Below are 15,409 nucleotides of genomic sequence, written 5' to 3'. Positions count from 1 at the left end.
TGAGCTCAATGGCACTGTATTAAAAAGACAGAAAAAGTTTTTTTCAATCATCAAGTCTACTAAAACATGTAGTTTCTTGGAAGTAAAACCTCATAAATCAACATCAAACCCTCAGCCAGTTTGGTCCACATTGTAATAATTGCTGGCCCATCAAATATTCGTCAATAAGATAACATTGTAATAATAGTTGACAATAAACATGGTAGCAGATGAGCTCAATAGTGGTAGTGCTAACTACTCAACACACAAAGCGAAAAATATGTTTGTGAGGCCTTGAGCAAGCAGCTACTTAGTGAAGAAGGCAAGAAGAGGAAAAGACGAATGAACCGGTTTGTACACAGCGAGGTGTGGTAACATGGCCGATCAATGCTGATAAAATGAAAATGAAGGATTACTGACATATTGTATGTCAGATCTTACCACAAGATCTATTTAGTAGCTGTGCCGGAGGTTTCAAACGACTTGCAATCAGCCGCCTCAGATGTTAAGCCAACTTGGATGAGAATTACTTAAAGTTTCTGGGAACATTTGTAATTGACAACGGGGCAAACTCCATCTGCTGATGAAACTCATGTGATATCCTCGAAAGCTCTAAAGCTGCTGCTAAACAGACCTTAAGTGATATTATTTTCTCAACTGCAGCTTCAAAGCTCATGAATGAACTTTGATCCACAGAAATGACATATAGTTGTTTTTTTCGTGTCCTGAATGCACATCATCAAAATGTACACATGTGGGTCTGTGCATCTTGTTTTGGAAAGTCAAACTAGATCTGATATGGAGAAAATGAAAACATATTCTGTGTATGTGGGCTGGACAGAGTGGGGTGGGGGGTGGGGGGGGGGGGGGGGGACTGTAGCCTTTTGTTGCTTTGGCCTCACTGTTGTTTATATGTTAGATCCTTTTGAGAAGCAAACACACAAAATTAAGCTTCCTGATCATCAGTTCCACATGTGCGTCAAAGAGAGAAGCGGTTACATTTTCAGTTCAGCAAATAAAACAGACATGAAAGCTTCAGCTTCAGGAGAGACAACCATAAATAAAAAAGTCCAGGTAAAACTAAAACTGAAACCTTGATCACAAGGTATGTGGTTAATTCAGCTCCGCTCCAGTCGCTACTTGACTTACTCTGACCTTCCTGTGAAACATTCATTCAGAGTAATGTATTGATATCAAAGAAAGAAGTCATTAATACAGACTGACATTTTGAGTCGAGGAGTGAACAAGCTGCATCGCAATATTTTATATTACTTTATAGACAATTCCTGTTCCACTTTTTTTGGATAGCCTGCAGATTATTTATTTTAAAAAAATTAACATTTCAACAGCTCATTAGTTAGAGATTCAAACATTCAACTGTTCCACAAATAAAAATAAAAAATGACTTTGGAGGGACAAATGAGCCACCCTTATAAGGGGGCTAAAAGGGGGAAAGATTCCTGGGGTCCAGCTGCCAGTTACTTTTTCAATCTGTTCAAACTCTGACTCATGCGGAATCTTAATACATTTTAAGGTGCTGTTACATTTAGGATGATCATCTCTATCTCTTGCATAAGAAGTACTTTACTAGATAGACAGTGCTGCAGAAAAGACAAAGTATTAGGTTTATTAAGCCTCAGGGGAAACTAGAAGTGGCACTATTCCACACAGCAAAGGCCATTTAACGTGTGAGATGGTAGCTTAAACCATCATTTAGGAACTACATTAACACTGAGATGAAATGCGGGATGATCTGTCTGATTCAGCTCAGCAGCTACATCAATCACAGTTTTTAATCAGAGCTGTGGCTTCACCACTTCAGCTGGCCAACTTCCTGTGCTGGGCTGTTTTTTTGGGGACCACAGGTGGATTGTAATATTCAGTTTTTTATTCATACAAACACACTAAATAGACTATGTTGCAGGGTATTCAAGGTGCACAGTCACAGCATGATTCAAATAAGACCTGACCCAGAATATGACTGACAGCAGTAACATTAGGTTTTGAAAGGGGAACTGTATTTTCTGCTGGACAAAGAAAAATATTGCGGGCATCTGTATTTCTCCTCTGGCTTTTCTGAGCTGGATCAGTGGAAGGTCACAGAGGTTGTAATTACGACGGGCAAGAAAAAGTAAGAAATAGTTCATGGCAAAGTCGGAGAGAAATGAAAAAGCAGAAGAGGGCCACGAGAACAGTTCAGGAGGACACAGACACAAGTCTGATCTCTGCAGAGCTCATCACTGCCTTTGAGCTTCAATATTTTCTAAGTGACCACAACTACAAATGAACTGCACAATCAGCTGCTTTGGCTGGCAGTGCTGCTGTTTTACCCTCCCTGTCTGTGTCCATCCACCAGCCACAACACCTGCCAGCATTTCACACAGCTCAAACCACTCTGCTGCCCTGCCGCTCTGCCAAGGGCTCTCCACTACACACCAAACAAGTAGCAGGCCGGCTCTCCCCTTGTCCTGGGTTACCAGGGGTGGGGCTGTCGAGGGGAGGTGTCTGTTACAACTTGTAATGAGATCTGCTGTGAGCACTTCACAGTGGCTGCTGTTGTTTACTGTCGCAAATGAAGTGACGTCGGGAGCGTGCAGACTAATCCTGCAGCAGGAAACAAAGACGGGAAAGTAGTGTAGGGCGAAGAGATGTCGGTCACTCATTGTTGCTGCTGCAGAATTTAATTGTGCAGACTGAATCACAAACAGCACAGAGTCACCGGTGCGTAATGCAACTTGCCTACAGGGAGTCAACTTTAACTGACCATGAGCACCGGTGAACCAGACGATCAATAGCAGCCACTGATTGAAATTCAGACGTTCAATACTTGTCCCACTTTAGAAAAGTGGAAGAGAGCAGCAGAACAAATAGCCTCTGGCCTCAGGTTTCATCAGAACACGCTCTTCCCAAGGACTCGCAAATAGATGAATTGATCTATTTCCAACATTATCATCATTGTACGTTCACAGGAACATTGGTTTTATCTTCTTTCCATGCACTGTAGCTTTAACCGCTGCACATATTACTCACTCCCTGCCTGTAACATTGGCCACCTAGGAAGGCTGATTCACTGCATTGAATTTAAGTCCCTCCGAATTAGACTTAATTGCCTACAGTGTAAATAAAACCCTAAGAAACATCCTGTTTTCATTGTTCAAATGTTGCAATTGCCTATTTATTACACACAGAGCAAATAATAGTGACGCACCACCCTCTGCGCAGTGGAAGACAGGGTTCCAGATAAGTCTGGAGGGAGATTTCAACACGATAAAGCTAAAGCTAAAAGAAGGAAAAAACATTTTCCTTAAATCCCTAGCCACCCACTCAGTCACATCGTAGACAGAGGGGTAGATGGATGGTTGAGAGAACAGAGCATGAAGAGACAGAGAGAGAGGGAAACTGATGAGAGTGCAAGTTCTGACAATAACTGGCTTAAGAAACACTTTTTGTATTTTTACCGAAATGTTATTAATAAATATCTGTGACTGCAAGTGAAGAGGACAGTATGGGGGGTCTTTTGTTCTGTATTTTTACAAATTCTTTCACTCTATCACTGATTGACATAACATAATAGTGTTTTAACCTCCACTTAGTCCGTGTCAGTTCTACACTCCCAGAGTCAACTACACTCATCCGGTGAAAAACTCTTGTGCCACACGGGAAGTGATGCTTTGATAAGTTTCCGGCTGAAGCAGCAGTGGATGATTTTGGATAAACAGAAGAAGCAGAGCTGGGTAGTTCGTGTGAGCAGTGACGGCCACGATTGCTGAATAGTAAAAGAAATGTTAAAGGAAAAGTTTGACATTTTGGCTTATTTGCTTTCTCATCGAGATTTAGATAAGAAAAACAATAGCACTCTTATATCTGTCGTTGAAATATTAGGCTATAGCCAGCAGCCACTTAGCATAGCTTAGCATAATGAGTTGAAACGGGGGAAACAGCTAGCCTGACTCCGTCCATATAATTTATTTAATTCACATGAGAACCAAACTGTAAAAATTACAATTTGTGCCAAACTTTTTCTTGGCCAGGAGCGGTAACTTCCTGGAGTCTGCTGGTTGCCTGGCAACTGCTAGAAGCAAGGAAATCCCAAATAACAAAGCTAAGCTTAGCTAATTGGCTTCTGGCTGTAGCTTTATATTTAACAAGCAAATAAACACAGAAGATGTGATCCCTTCTTTTTCTGTGATAATCATTTTAATATGTAAGAGTAACTGATTACAACTGATTAGTGCTAGTATTAAGTGTGTTGCAGGAGGGAAACACCCTGCAGCAACTTAAGAGTAAAGAGTCATTTGATAGCTCATACTCCATCCTGCCCAGTGATGATAAATTATTGACTCCAGGTTGACAATGTGACAAAGGATGGCCTCCTGAACACGCTCTCTTTGTGCAGAGACCTGAAAGCTCCTCTGTCTGAGCCTCTTCTTCCACTCACTGCCTCCTCCCTCCTTCCTCCCTCCTCTCCTTTCTCCCCCCGGAGCTCCACCCACACAGCTACTGAATGGAAAGGTGTGCCTGCTGCCTGCTTTTACCACAGTATCTGTTTACTCAAAGCTGCTTTCACTTACATGAGACGCACTGCAGCTGCTCCGGTGAGGAGGCTTATGGCTAATACACTCACATGTTCATAGACTCTCCGAGTACAGTACAGCGCGAACCCCCCTCGGCTTCAAAGAGAGGCTTCGCAGCGAGCACATGCACTTGAGAATGCATGTGGTTTGATTAATAGCATTAGCAGAGGAAAGACCAGCTACATCCTTCCCATGTGGTGCAGGAAAATTCCTTAGAAACATGCAGACCGATCGCCTATAAACCCCCTCTGGGTCGTGTGCTATTGAAGACATGTGACCATAAGTGCGTAGTGGTTCCAGACGTGGTCGAGCACTGAGCAGGTTTTTGCTCTGCACCCTTTGCTCCACAGGAAATGCACCTTGACCCCAAATCCCCTGGTGGATGTGGAATCCAAAAAACTCCCCTCTTGGGTCTGAAATCTGCCATCGAGCTGCAAATGTAACAGTAAACTCCAGTCTGTGCTGGAGGAATTGTCAGTTATGAAACTATGAAGTCAAACGTATCCAAATCCACGATAAAGTCATTAAAATTCATTGCGCAAATGGTCCAGAAACTGTTTTAATGGCCTATAACCGAGAGCTTGGAGCTGATTTCTGTATATGTTTCTAAATTTGGAGCATGAGCCTGAGAAAATAAACTATGCAAGAATTTGCATCAGGGCCCTGGCATTTGGGAGCTGTTCAGATAAGAGCCTGGTAATTGCTCAAATTTGACTTTTCAAACAGTGACTTCCAAAAAAAACCCATACGCAGTGTACAGCTTGATGAGGAAGAATTAACTTTCACCTTCCTGAAACACATAAAGGAGAAACTGTTCTGGGACGAGAACTGCAACTTAAGCATGAAAATGTTTCCAGACCGAGAAAGGATGAGGAGTTTTGCAAAGTTTCGACCTCCTCTCTTCAGACATATAGAGCGGGGACCTGCTTTCTCAATCATTGGCACTGAAACAGGTTTTAGACCAAAAAAAGTTGTAAAATTTCATAACACAGAAGAAATGCAGTTCACCAATATTCAAACAAAACGAGAATGAAAAGTTGTGCCATGTATCCTGAACTTGAATTGCTAAATATGGAAAACATCCTGTAGGCATTTGAGGAGGCAAATTTTACAACCAATCCCATAAATGTTGGTAAGCGTGGGATGGGGCGTGTTAGTTTTCACTCTTTGACCACTATTATATCACTATTGTTCAATGTTATAGGTTGTTATGTTGCTAACATGTTGATGTTTAGCAGGTATAAGATTTAGCATGTTCACCATCCTTGTTTATGTGTTACAATTCTAATATTTGCTAATTGGCACTAAAGAGTACAGCAGAGGGCCTGATGATGAAATCACAAAATACAATTCATCCTGAGGGGGAAGATATATTTCTATACCAAATACCATGGCAATCCATCCAATAGTGAATGAGTCACACCACTAGCATGGTTAAAAATCATATTAGCTTGTTAACGGGGTGAAGAAGTTTTCACCAGCAAGTGAGGTAAAACAACTCTCTAAAGAAGAAATACTCAACTTGCAGCCTGCGGGCCAGGTGCTGAGTGGCCTGCAGACCATTCTCTAATTCACAATGAAAATAAATTGATTCACACTGGGAATGTTTTGTTTGTTTATACCAATTAGTAAATGTTAAATCAATAATATCCACTGGCTGTTACTTGCAAAGTTGCATATTAGCCTACAAACACACTGAGAGCTTAAGTCTGCTATTCATTCTGTCCCTGGTAGGTTTGTGTTTATTAGTCATTCCAACATTGGAGTGACTGCATGATGGAAGAGGCCCTAGCTATGTTTAATGTTGTATAAACTCTTTCAAACGTAAAATGCAGTTTTAGCTATTAAATGCAGTCAAATATCCGATTTACCTGTCATCTAGATCAATGGTTCGCAAACCTTTCTGGTGTCATGGACCCACAAATTGATACACATCAGGCCACCGACCCGTATTGGATACGATGTAGACTCAGGGTCAGGATCCCCGTCTGATAAGATTTAGTTATGCCATAACTGTGTATAATGTAGAAGATTAACTTCCAGTCAATGAAATAATAGTAAAATTAGCCCCTGCTTTAGGCCTAGTGTCAACCCTTGTACCAAGTTAATTTAGTTACATGGTTAAGTTTATAAATCACTTATATTGGAAATACAAAATGTCAAAGACAGATTAATGTTTATTCATTTTATCTGATTTTATATCATTAATGTTTGTTTTGCCCCTGGGGGAAAGCAACTTGAGTAACCCAGCTCTAAAGGATCAATCTGTGTGAGCTGTCCCATTGACTTTTCTTGTGTAAACACTGCCACTAGTTCTCCAATAAGAGCCTCAGTACACAGCACTGGAGAACAATACCCCTCCCTGAGACATGGAGTCGGGTTATGTAACAGTCATTAGATACAGGTCGGTATCTTCTGACACACCATACATCAAGACAGGAGCTTCAGGCTATAAAGAGTAGATGGTTTCCTCCTGACTGAAAGCTTCTCATTAGCAGCAGATAACTAGATGTTTCGGTTAATTATGAAACGTGCTCGATCACACCCTGACTGTGTTCGCGCAGGATCGGCTTATGGCCAGCGAGACCAAGAGGAAGGGGAGTAGGATGAGGAGAGAGGATGCCGACGGTGGCAACTCACAGGTTTAAACCCCCCCTGGACAACTGAAGCAAAAAAGCAATCATAAAAATAGATCATTTCATTCACCGAAAGTAACACTGTATATAGCCAAGACATTAGCATTACAGCAAATTGCTCTTACTGCCAGAAATTACTAATTTATAATTATTTTTTACATAAAATTACGAAGCCTCATTTTCAGCAGCCATTACATTAGTGTCTTGATGATCCCGAATTTATAATGTTTAAATGATCAGATCTGATTAGTTTAATTGCTTCTGTGGTAAATAAAAGAATCAATTTCCATCAAAAACTTGGTAAAACTTCTGAAAGTCCATAACAGTGTCAACTAAATGCCAATTCAGGAGAAGACGATCTGCATCTTCGGCGAACCTGAATTCTCTCCACCTCTAATTGTAGCCCCCGGCTGAGCTGGGAGCACACGCATAAAACTTCCTGCGATGGGACGAGTTGCTGGCTGGATGCTCCTGGGCTCTCTCAGCTGGGGTGTCAGCCTGTGACCCCATCAATCAGGACAAACGAGACAGGGCCCTGACAGCGTGACCGGGGCGGGATGATTGGTTCACTGGGGAACTCCTGTTGGGATTTATAGCCCAGCTGCATTAACCACGACAGCAAGCGGACGCACGATTATCAGCACCCAGGAGCACTCGAGACTTCTATTTAGATATCTTTCAATTTTTGTACTGTTTCACAGAGAACAGCAGCCGACCTGACAGATGACTAAGTGACTGAGAAATTGATACTGAGCCATCTCCTGCCGAGAAACAGACAGAAGGTTGCTCATTTCCCTGAAGCATCTTTGAGTCAAACAGAAGTGGCATCGGAGACACAGGGCGGCTTCACTTTCTCATCTTTCTTTAAAGGGATAGTTCGTCTTTAATTTGCTTGTTCACTTGCTGAAAGTTAGATGAGAAGTTTGATACCTCACTCATACCTGTTTTTTAAATAGGAAGCAGGATGCAGCAGCCAGTTAGCTTAGCATAGAGACTGGAAAAAGGGAAGGAGCTACTGACGTAAAATGAGTTGGTTTAATCATAAAAAGACAGAAGTGAACACACTATTATTTGACCAGTAGAAGTGACGTGGATTGTTTACCTGTGGATAGCACCGGCCTCTAGCCTTTATGCTAAGCTAAGCTAACCACCTCCTGCCTGTAGCTTCACATTTAGCTTACAGACATGAGATTGGTATCAATCTTCTTGACTGACGCTTGTCAAGAAAGCTAGTATTTCCTAAAAGGTCAAACTTTCACTTGTATGAATGGAAGACATGGAATGAAGAATGTGCCCTTTTTTTAAGAAGTGATGTCAAATACAGGCCAAAGAGCAGTTTTATCTTAGCTATCGGAGGTTTACTGCCCCACTCAAGGGCACTTTAAAGACCTTGAAAACTAACTTCCTAATACTTAATGTTAAAGGACTCGTAGGTTGGATTTAGTGGCATCTAGTGGTGTATTATACACTAATGAAAACATACCTATGAATATTATATTCCATTTCTGCCAATAGGTCTCCCTAAATGATGAACTATTTTAGATTGAATGTTTTCAGGGTTTTTTCAGCATTTGAGGGAAGAGAAAGTGTTATTGCCACATCAAATTTTTTCTCAACTTTCCCAGGGGATCAGAAACTGATGACCTGCAGATGGTTACACTTCTGTTACGAGCACTGTGCACTTGTATGATAATAACTTCACGTGAGTTTAATCAGGGGCTCAATGTCAGGCTGCAGGGACAGACAACGTCACATGACACAGCCAGACAGTTTATTGAATATGGAAAAACAAAAAGTGACACACTCTTCAGCGCGCTCATGTTTTATGTAGTGAAAAGAAGCAACATTTCAGCACATAACGCCTTTATCAGGGTGGAGAGCAGAGCCGGCTGCCGCAGACAGAGAGAGGGGGGAATTCACTCTTTCGACATTCTCTGCTTTGTCACTATAGCTCTGTGACGTTCCTCTTCTTTTGTTAAAAGAGGGCTGCGCAAGGTGCATCATGGGAGCTGAGGAATCTGATGACAGGAAGCATTTTGTGAGGTGTCCAGAGCTGACATTACACATCCTATTATGCAATCTAGCCAACAGATGCCGTCGTGGAAAAAACAACAACTCTTTTTGGTCTTCTTACTCGAACTGAGACGTCACACAGTCATTCATGCCTTAATGAGTCAGTTTCCTGAACCAACAAACTTGTCAGATACTTTAATTTAACATTTCTGGGCACAGAAAATAAAAGCAGGCTTGTCCCCCTTCTTGAAAATGCGTCTTTATGCGGTTACAGTCAGTGTTTTTTTCTCCAGATGAAGTCAAATGTCAGTTAAAGTAGATGTAGGTCAGGATGCTCGGTTTGGACGCCTGATGTCAGCGACAGCCCCGCCCGATTAGTCAAAGTGAGGAGTGTAAAGTGGTGACAAGTCTGATGACTGATTCTCTTAGTGGGCACAGTCTGCATATCTGTCACACAAAAAGACAAGTTCCTGCACAACCTTCTGGCCTGCAGGGTGGATTAATCGAGTCCTACGTCATCATTTGTAGAAATGTATTGACCAACACACTGCTGCTGCTGCTGCTTGTCATCCTGAACGCCCAGAGCTAGCTTACACTCCAAAAAGCCAAGAAGAAACATACCAGATATTTCATAATTTAGCTTTTTTTGTTCACTCAGTATGTCAGAAAGAGACTCAGAAAAGGGGGACAGCCCATATCTGCCAGAACTGATAAATTTAAGACTCAAAGTCACAAAATGAGACAAAAGGTTTTTTTAGGCGAAAGGGAACAAATTGGCACAATCAGTCGATCTTATCTACGACCTGGCTTGCACAGTCGGAGCAGGGGAATGTGGGTGTGGGTTGGGAGTGTTTGGGAGCACGGAGGTTGGGGTGTGGGAGATGGGAAGTGGGAGGCGGGAGGTTTACAGGCAGGGCCTGATGGAAGGTACTGCAGCTTATGTCCTTATAAGGAAAAACCTGGACAAATTAGCTACAGCAGTTAACACCTGAACTCCACCTTCCAGCTATGAAAACAACAGAAAGAAATGTTACCGATGGAAGAACAGATGAGGTGTGTGTTCTGTTTGTTTGTTAAACAGACTGATACACAAACAAAGCCCTTTTGTTGTTTAAGTGAAAATATGCAGGAGCTGCAGCTTTAAGTAACATCTGGCCCGGCGTACCTGAGACACCTGGGTCTGCAAAGACATTAAGATTCCAAGATAAGAGGATGCCAGCGCCCTTATACTTGGGGGGTCAGGTTAAGACTTGCATCGGACTCAAAATATTTGAAGCACTCTCTGACATGCTGGGTTGGTGTGCGTCAAAGTGGATTGCAAAACAGAGCCAGACAAAACCTCCTCACCTGTGCAATTCGTACTTCTTTGTTGCTTTTTTGGGGTAAACTCTAGTTTAACAGACTTCAACACTCTGCTTTGAAACAGGATTACTGTGGCGGTTAAATATTTACCGTCCAATTATCACTTCTCGACAAAGGAATGATCTTCAGGCTGCAGAGAAGTAAAGCAACACACAGAGAAGCACACTGAACAATTGTGGGCTCTTTTAATTCCAGTTATATGCATATGATTGCCTGCAATCTGAAACATGCAAATGACCAACTGTCAGTAATTCCTTCTTCTTTTCATTTATTTTTTGGCATGTTTCATTTTTAGTACTTTATTTAAATGAACCAACCAACATCTATATTGAAGGCTACTGATTCGCCTCAAAGATGACAGGAAATTCCTTTAAGCACTAAGCAGGTCAGGATTTTACATATCTCAATAATACAATCAGCAAACTCCTAGATTATCTGTTGGTCAGTAGCAAAGCTGCTTGCTGAACCCTGGAGGGAATGTGGGTGGTGTGTGTTTATGTGTGTGGCTGTGCATATGGATGAATGTGTGTGTGTGTGTGAGAGAGAGTAAACTGTCTCGCCCTGTGGCCGGGGACTGAGGTGCATGCCTGCCAGGGGGGGCTGCTGTCATCCCTTTCAGCCTGTAATTGTGTGTGCTTCTAGTCAGATCTCAACATAACCACTTATCACTGCTCTCCGTGGAGAGGAATGGATGAATAAAACATTCCTGCTCTCTGCCGGGTGATTAGATCAACGAGGGTCACGCAGGCTCAGAAATGTGTGGGTCATCAGAGGAAAGTATTTCACCATGGACTCTTTTAGGTCTGTGATCCAGACTAGACAGGACGTGTCTGACTAAACCAGGTCAGGTGTTACGGTTTTCTTCAAGCCTTTGCAAACTTTCTCTTTATTACATGAAGAGTTTTTAAACTAAAAAGACACTAAAGAAGTAGCAGCACAAGAGGATGTCTTGAAATGAAGACTCCCTGTGTGCTGTTCACACCTGACATCAGCCCTGCATACCTTCCCTTTATTTCCTCTAATTCACTTTCGACCGGTAGCAGCCTGCCGATGACATAATCCAGGAAACTAGAAGCCGAGAGCTTCGCAGTGCAAGAAAGAAAGTTGGGGGAAAAGTTTTCCAACGGCAGCGAGAGGGGCCGATTATTACCATTTTTGGGCACGCTTGCTCCCATGCAAGCCCAGCCCAAACCACAGCGCTTACTCAGATTCCACAGCGCTTTTTCTTCCCCGTTTTTCAAAGCGGAGGCAAAGTATGGGGAGCAGAGCAAAAAGTAACACCCCTTCTCGAAACAGACCATTCATACTCTGTCTGGAAAAGGATCAGCAGCTGCTAGACGCGTGTAGATGATCTGGGCTTGTTAAGACAATATATGGATGTCTTACAGCTCTTTATTATAAGGAGGACCCGTATGCACGCCGGGTTATGGAGCTCATATTCATCGAAAAAGGGGGGGAACTAAAGCAGTAATCTCTTCAAACATTTAAAGATGAATAAACTAACTTCCAGACTGTGGCTATAATACATCAAACGACTTCTAAAACAAACATAACAGCTATTTATTCGCCGCAAACGTCTGTATTGCGCTGCTGTAACGTGCACAATCCGCGCGTAAATTCGGCTAATAAAGGAGACGCAGACTGAGTTATGGTGGGTTTACCCCCCACTCCTCACACACACACACACACACACACACACACACACACACACACACCCATCCCCCGGTTGTTAAGCATGGCCTAATCCACGTCGCATCATGAGCCAGATGACAGGAGGGGCCAGTCACACACCATATCCAGTCAAGCGCATGGCTGACATCTGTTGCGCTGGAAAGGTGGGCGCCCTGTCCAGTTTTTAATTGTTTTCTATCCCCCCCCCCGTTTTACACACTCTCCCCCTCCTCCTCCTTTCCACTCTTTCCCTCCTGCTGCAAAGATAATGGGTGGGCCTCCTGCGTTTAATTGCCGCTACAGGATATTTCATAAGGCTCTACAGGATGTGTGCAAGTGTGTTTGCGAGATCTGGAGGCGAGAAAAGTTTTGGAGCACAATCGGGACCCAGATAAAAAAAAAGTGGTCCTGAAAGCCTCACAGGTGATCATCAACGCGAGAATGAGCCTAATAATTCAAATACAGCTGCCGGTCGGTGTTTTGGTGCTGTTGGCTGCCTCAATCTGCTGCCAAAGTAGTCAAACACACTACTACAGACACCCTAATTAATCAGTGATAATAACATTAATCGGCTTTATTATTATTATTATTATTATTTTTACCACCATCAGGGGCAACAAACCCCACTTCCGCACCTTTACACCGGAGCCAGAGGGAAGTCAGTCTCACCTTTCTCTGCTGCTTCTCCCATGCAGGATCCAAGAGGAGATCCCGATCCCAGTCATCTTCTTGGGGCATATAATTTTCTTCTCCATCATATTGATCCATATTATACATGTATCGATAAAGCTTTATATATAGATATATGGACGCTCTCTGCTTCTCTCGTGTGTCCCCCGGTCCTCGGCGAGGTGATGTTGTACAGCAGCAGTATATTAGCTCAGTCTACTCTCCGCCACGCATTCAAGACGGTGTGTGGATGAAATTAACGGTCCACCCCCGGCTTCCCTCTCTCTCTCTCTCTCTCTCTCTCTCTCTCTCTCTCTCTCTCTCTCTCTCTCTCTCTCCTCCAACTCTGCCTCTTTTCTCCCTCTATCTGCTCTAGTTTTTGCCCAGCAGGAGCACGCAGCGGTAGGCAGGCAGTAGGTAGGTCTAGTGTCGAGGAGCGACAGACGCAAAAACTTTGCTTCAGACAAATTGAATCGATAACCGACCGAGGAATCTGATTGGACGCTGCGGGGACGACAGGACCCGCCTCCTTGAAGCGGATTGGCTGGTTCGGCTGTCAGTGCGGAGGCTTTATATCCAAGGTTGACTGCATAGGTTGATCCAAACATCTGACTGTTTGACTGCGAGGATACTTCAGGCTGTAATCTGCGTAAAACAATGTAACGCGTTACTTTACACGATGAAACTAAAACTGTAAAACTGAAAACTTCTGAAGAACTGATTAAACATTATAAATAACTTTGTTTTGATAATTTAATTGGTTTTAGCAGTGATTAAAGATGTAATTCCTTCATTTAAGTAAAATTATCAACACTCAGTGATTGGATGTATCTAAGTACATTTACTCAAGTACTGCATTTAAGCTCAGTTTTGAGATATTTTGAGCAGGTTATGCTACTTTATACTTCTACTCCATTACACATGTATGGTTTACATTTAAAATCTTAATCTGAAAAGAAGCAAACTAACAACTGTAGATTAAATGTTGTGGAGTAAAAAGTAGCCTAAAGCATTTTCCTCTGAAATGTAGTGCGGCCATTACAAAACTGGAATAAGTACCTCATATGTGCAGTAGTAAAGTATAGTACTTGAGCAAATATACTTACTAGTTACATCCCACCACCTATGTTTACTGAACAAATACAGGACTTTTATTTGTAACTGAGTACATTTTTACTGTGGTATTGACCGAGGTGGAAGAAGTATTCAGATATGTAACTTAAGTAAAAGCAGCAATGCAAAAAAAGGAGCAGTATAAAATAAAAGTAACATATAAAAGTATAAACATTTAAGTAAAACAACTCATTATGCTGGATGGCCCGTATATATTCATATATATCATATATTATTCATAATCTGAGCGTGGCAGAGTGACACTTTCCGCAGGAATCAGTCAATTAAAGGAACTGAGGATCTTTTTGCATCTTAATAATACAATGTAATATATATGTTTTGCCCTGGCCCATCACTAAGTTTCAGTTTTGGTCCTCAAAGAGAAAAAGTTTATCCACCCCTTTCATATATATTACTATATTACTATATTATTAATGTGTATATAACTTTAAAAGTTCTCAGCATGGTAAAGGTGGGGCTAATTTGAATTACTTTATATACAGCTGAGTAGCTTAAACTGTAAAAATTGTATAATGGAAAATGTTTGGACACCCCTACTACAGATTAAACTATCCAACAGTGGAGTAGTTCAATTTAGCACAACCTTAAACACATACAGCAGTAAAATGCAACATGTACATTAATCAATCCAAATACATCATATGTAATACTAAAACACTGACAGGGAACATTTTACTACAGAACACTTTTTATACTTTAAGGCTATATTTTGCTTACTGTATAGTTAAGTTTAAGTATTCCCACAGTGTGATATTAGTACTAAAGGATCTGAATACTTCTTCCAACCCATTTTAAATACTGTACACTGTACAGTATTCCCTGCACTTGCGCACAACAGACTTCCAGTCATTCAGAAAAAAAGGTGAGTCATGACGCAGCTCCCACAAACATGTGAAGCGAAGGCAGGTCTGTCTGCCTTGTAAGGTAAACTGACTCTCCTTCCTCTCCCTCTCTCTGTCACACACACACACACACACACACACAGTCACAGAGAGAGAGAGAGAGAGAGAAAGAGAGAGCAGGAAAGATGCCGACACGGGATAGCCCCGACAGTCAAGAGAAAGTGGAGCACTCTTCCATATATGGACAAACTTCCAAGGGTGAATGTTTGGGAAAGTGATGTCACGGACAGGGAGCAGGCTGCCAGCACTGCCTGGTCCCCGGCTGAAGGAAGCGGCCTGTGGCTCCTGTGCAGAGCAGCAGCAGCAGCCCGGTGGTGATGAAAGTCAATGATAGAACAAAACTAAAAGTAGCTGACTGCACAGCTCATCAGTAATGGAGTCTGGAGATAATTAGCCACTTCTCCATTAGCTAATTAACCTACAGTCATTTGAAAAAAACAAAGTGATTCATTAAATTTACATTTAAATT

At 42.1% G+C, this 15,409-nt stretch overlaps 1 protein-coding gene across 5 annotated transcripts in view; it reads right to left on the bottom strand.

Moving 5' to 3' along the window:
* The window catches only part of actn1 (actinin, alpha 1), a 56,820-nt gene extending 43,467 nt beyond the window's left edge, over nt 1-13,353 (bottom strand). For 3 of the 5 annotated variants that reach the window (XM_051396034.1, XM_051396031.1, XM_051396030.1), the window contains exon 1: nt 12,905-13,352. In XM_051396034.1, the coding sequence (XP_051251994.1) occupies nt 12,905-13,012 (108 nt within the window). In that variant the 5' untranslated portion in view covers nt 13,013-13,352. Of the gene's footprint in view, nt 1-12,904 lie in introns of all 5 variants that reach the window. The other 2 variants (XM_051396033.1, XM_051396029.1) reach the window with 2 other exon arrangements.
* Between the last annotated feature and the right edge of the window lie 2,056 nt (nt 13,354-15,409).

Source organism: Dicentrarchus labrax, unplaced genomic scaffold (genome assembly GCF_905237075.1).
Source record: "Dicentrarchus labrax unplaced genomic scaffold, dlabrax2021, whole genome shotgun sequence".
NCBI classification, from domain to species: domain Eukaryota; kingdom Metazoa; phylum Chordata; class Actinopteri; family Moronidae; genus Dicentrarchus; species Dicentrarchus labrax.
This window is presented reverse-complemented; position numbering and strand designations above follow the sequence as displayed.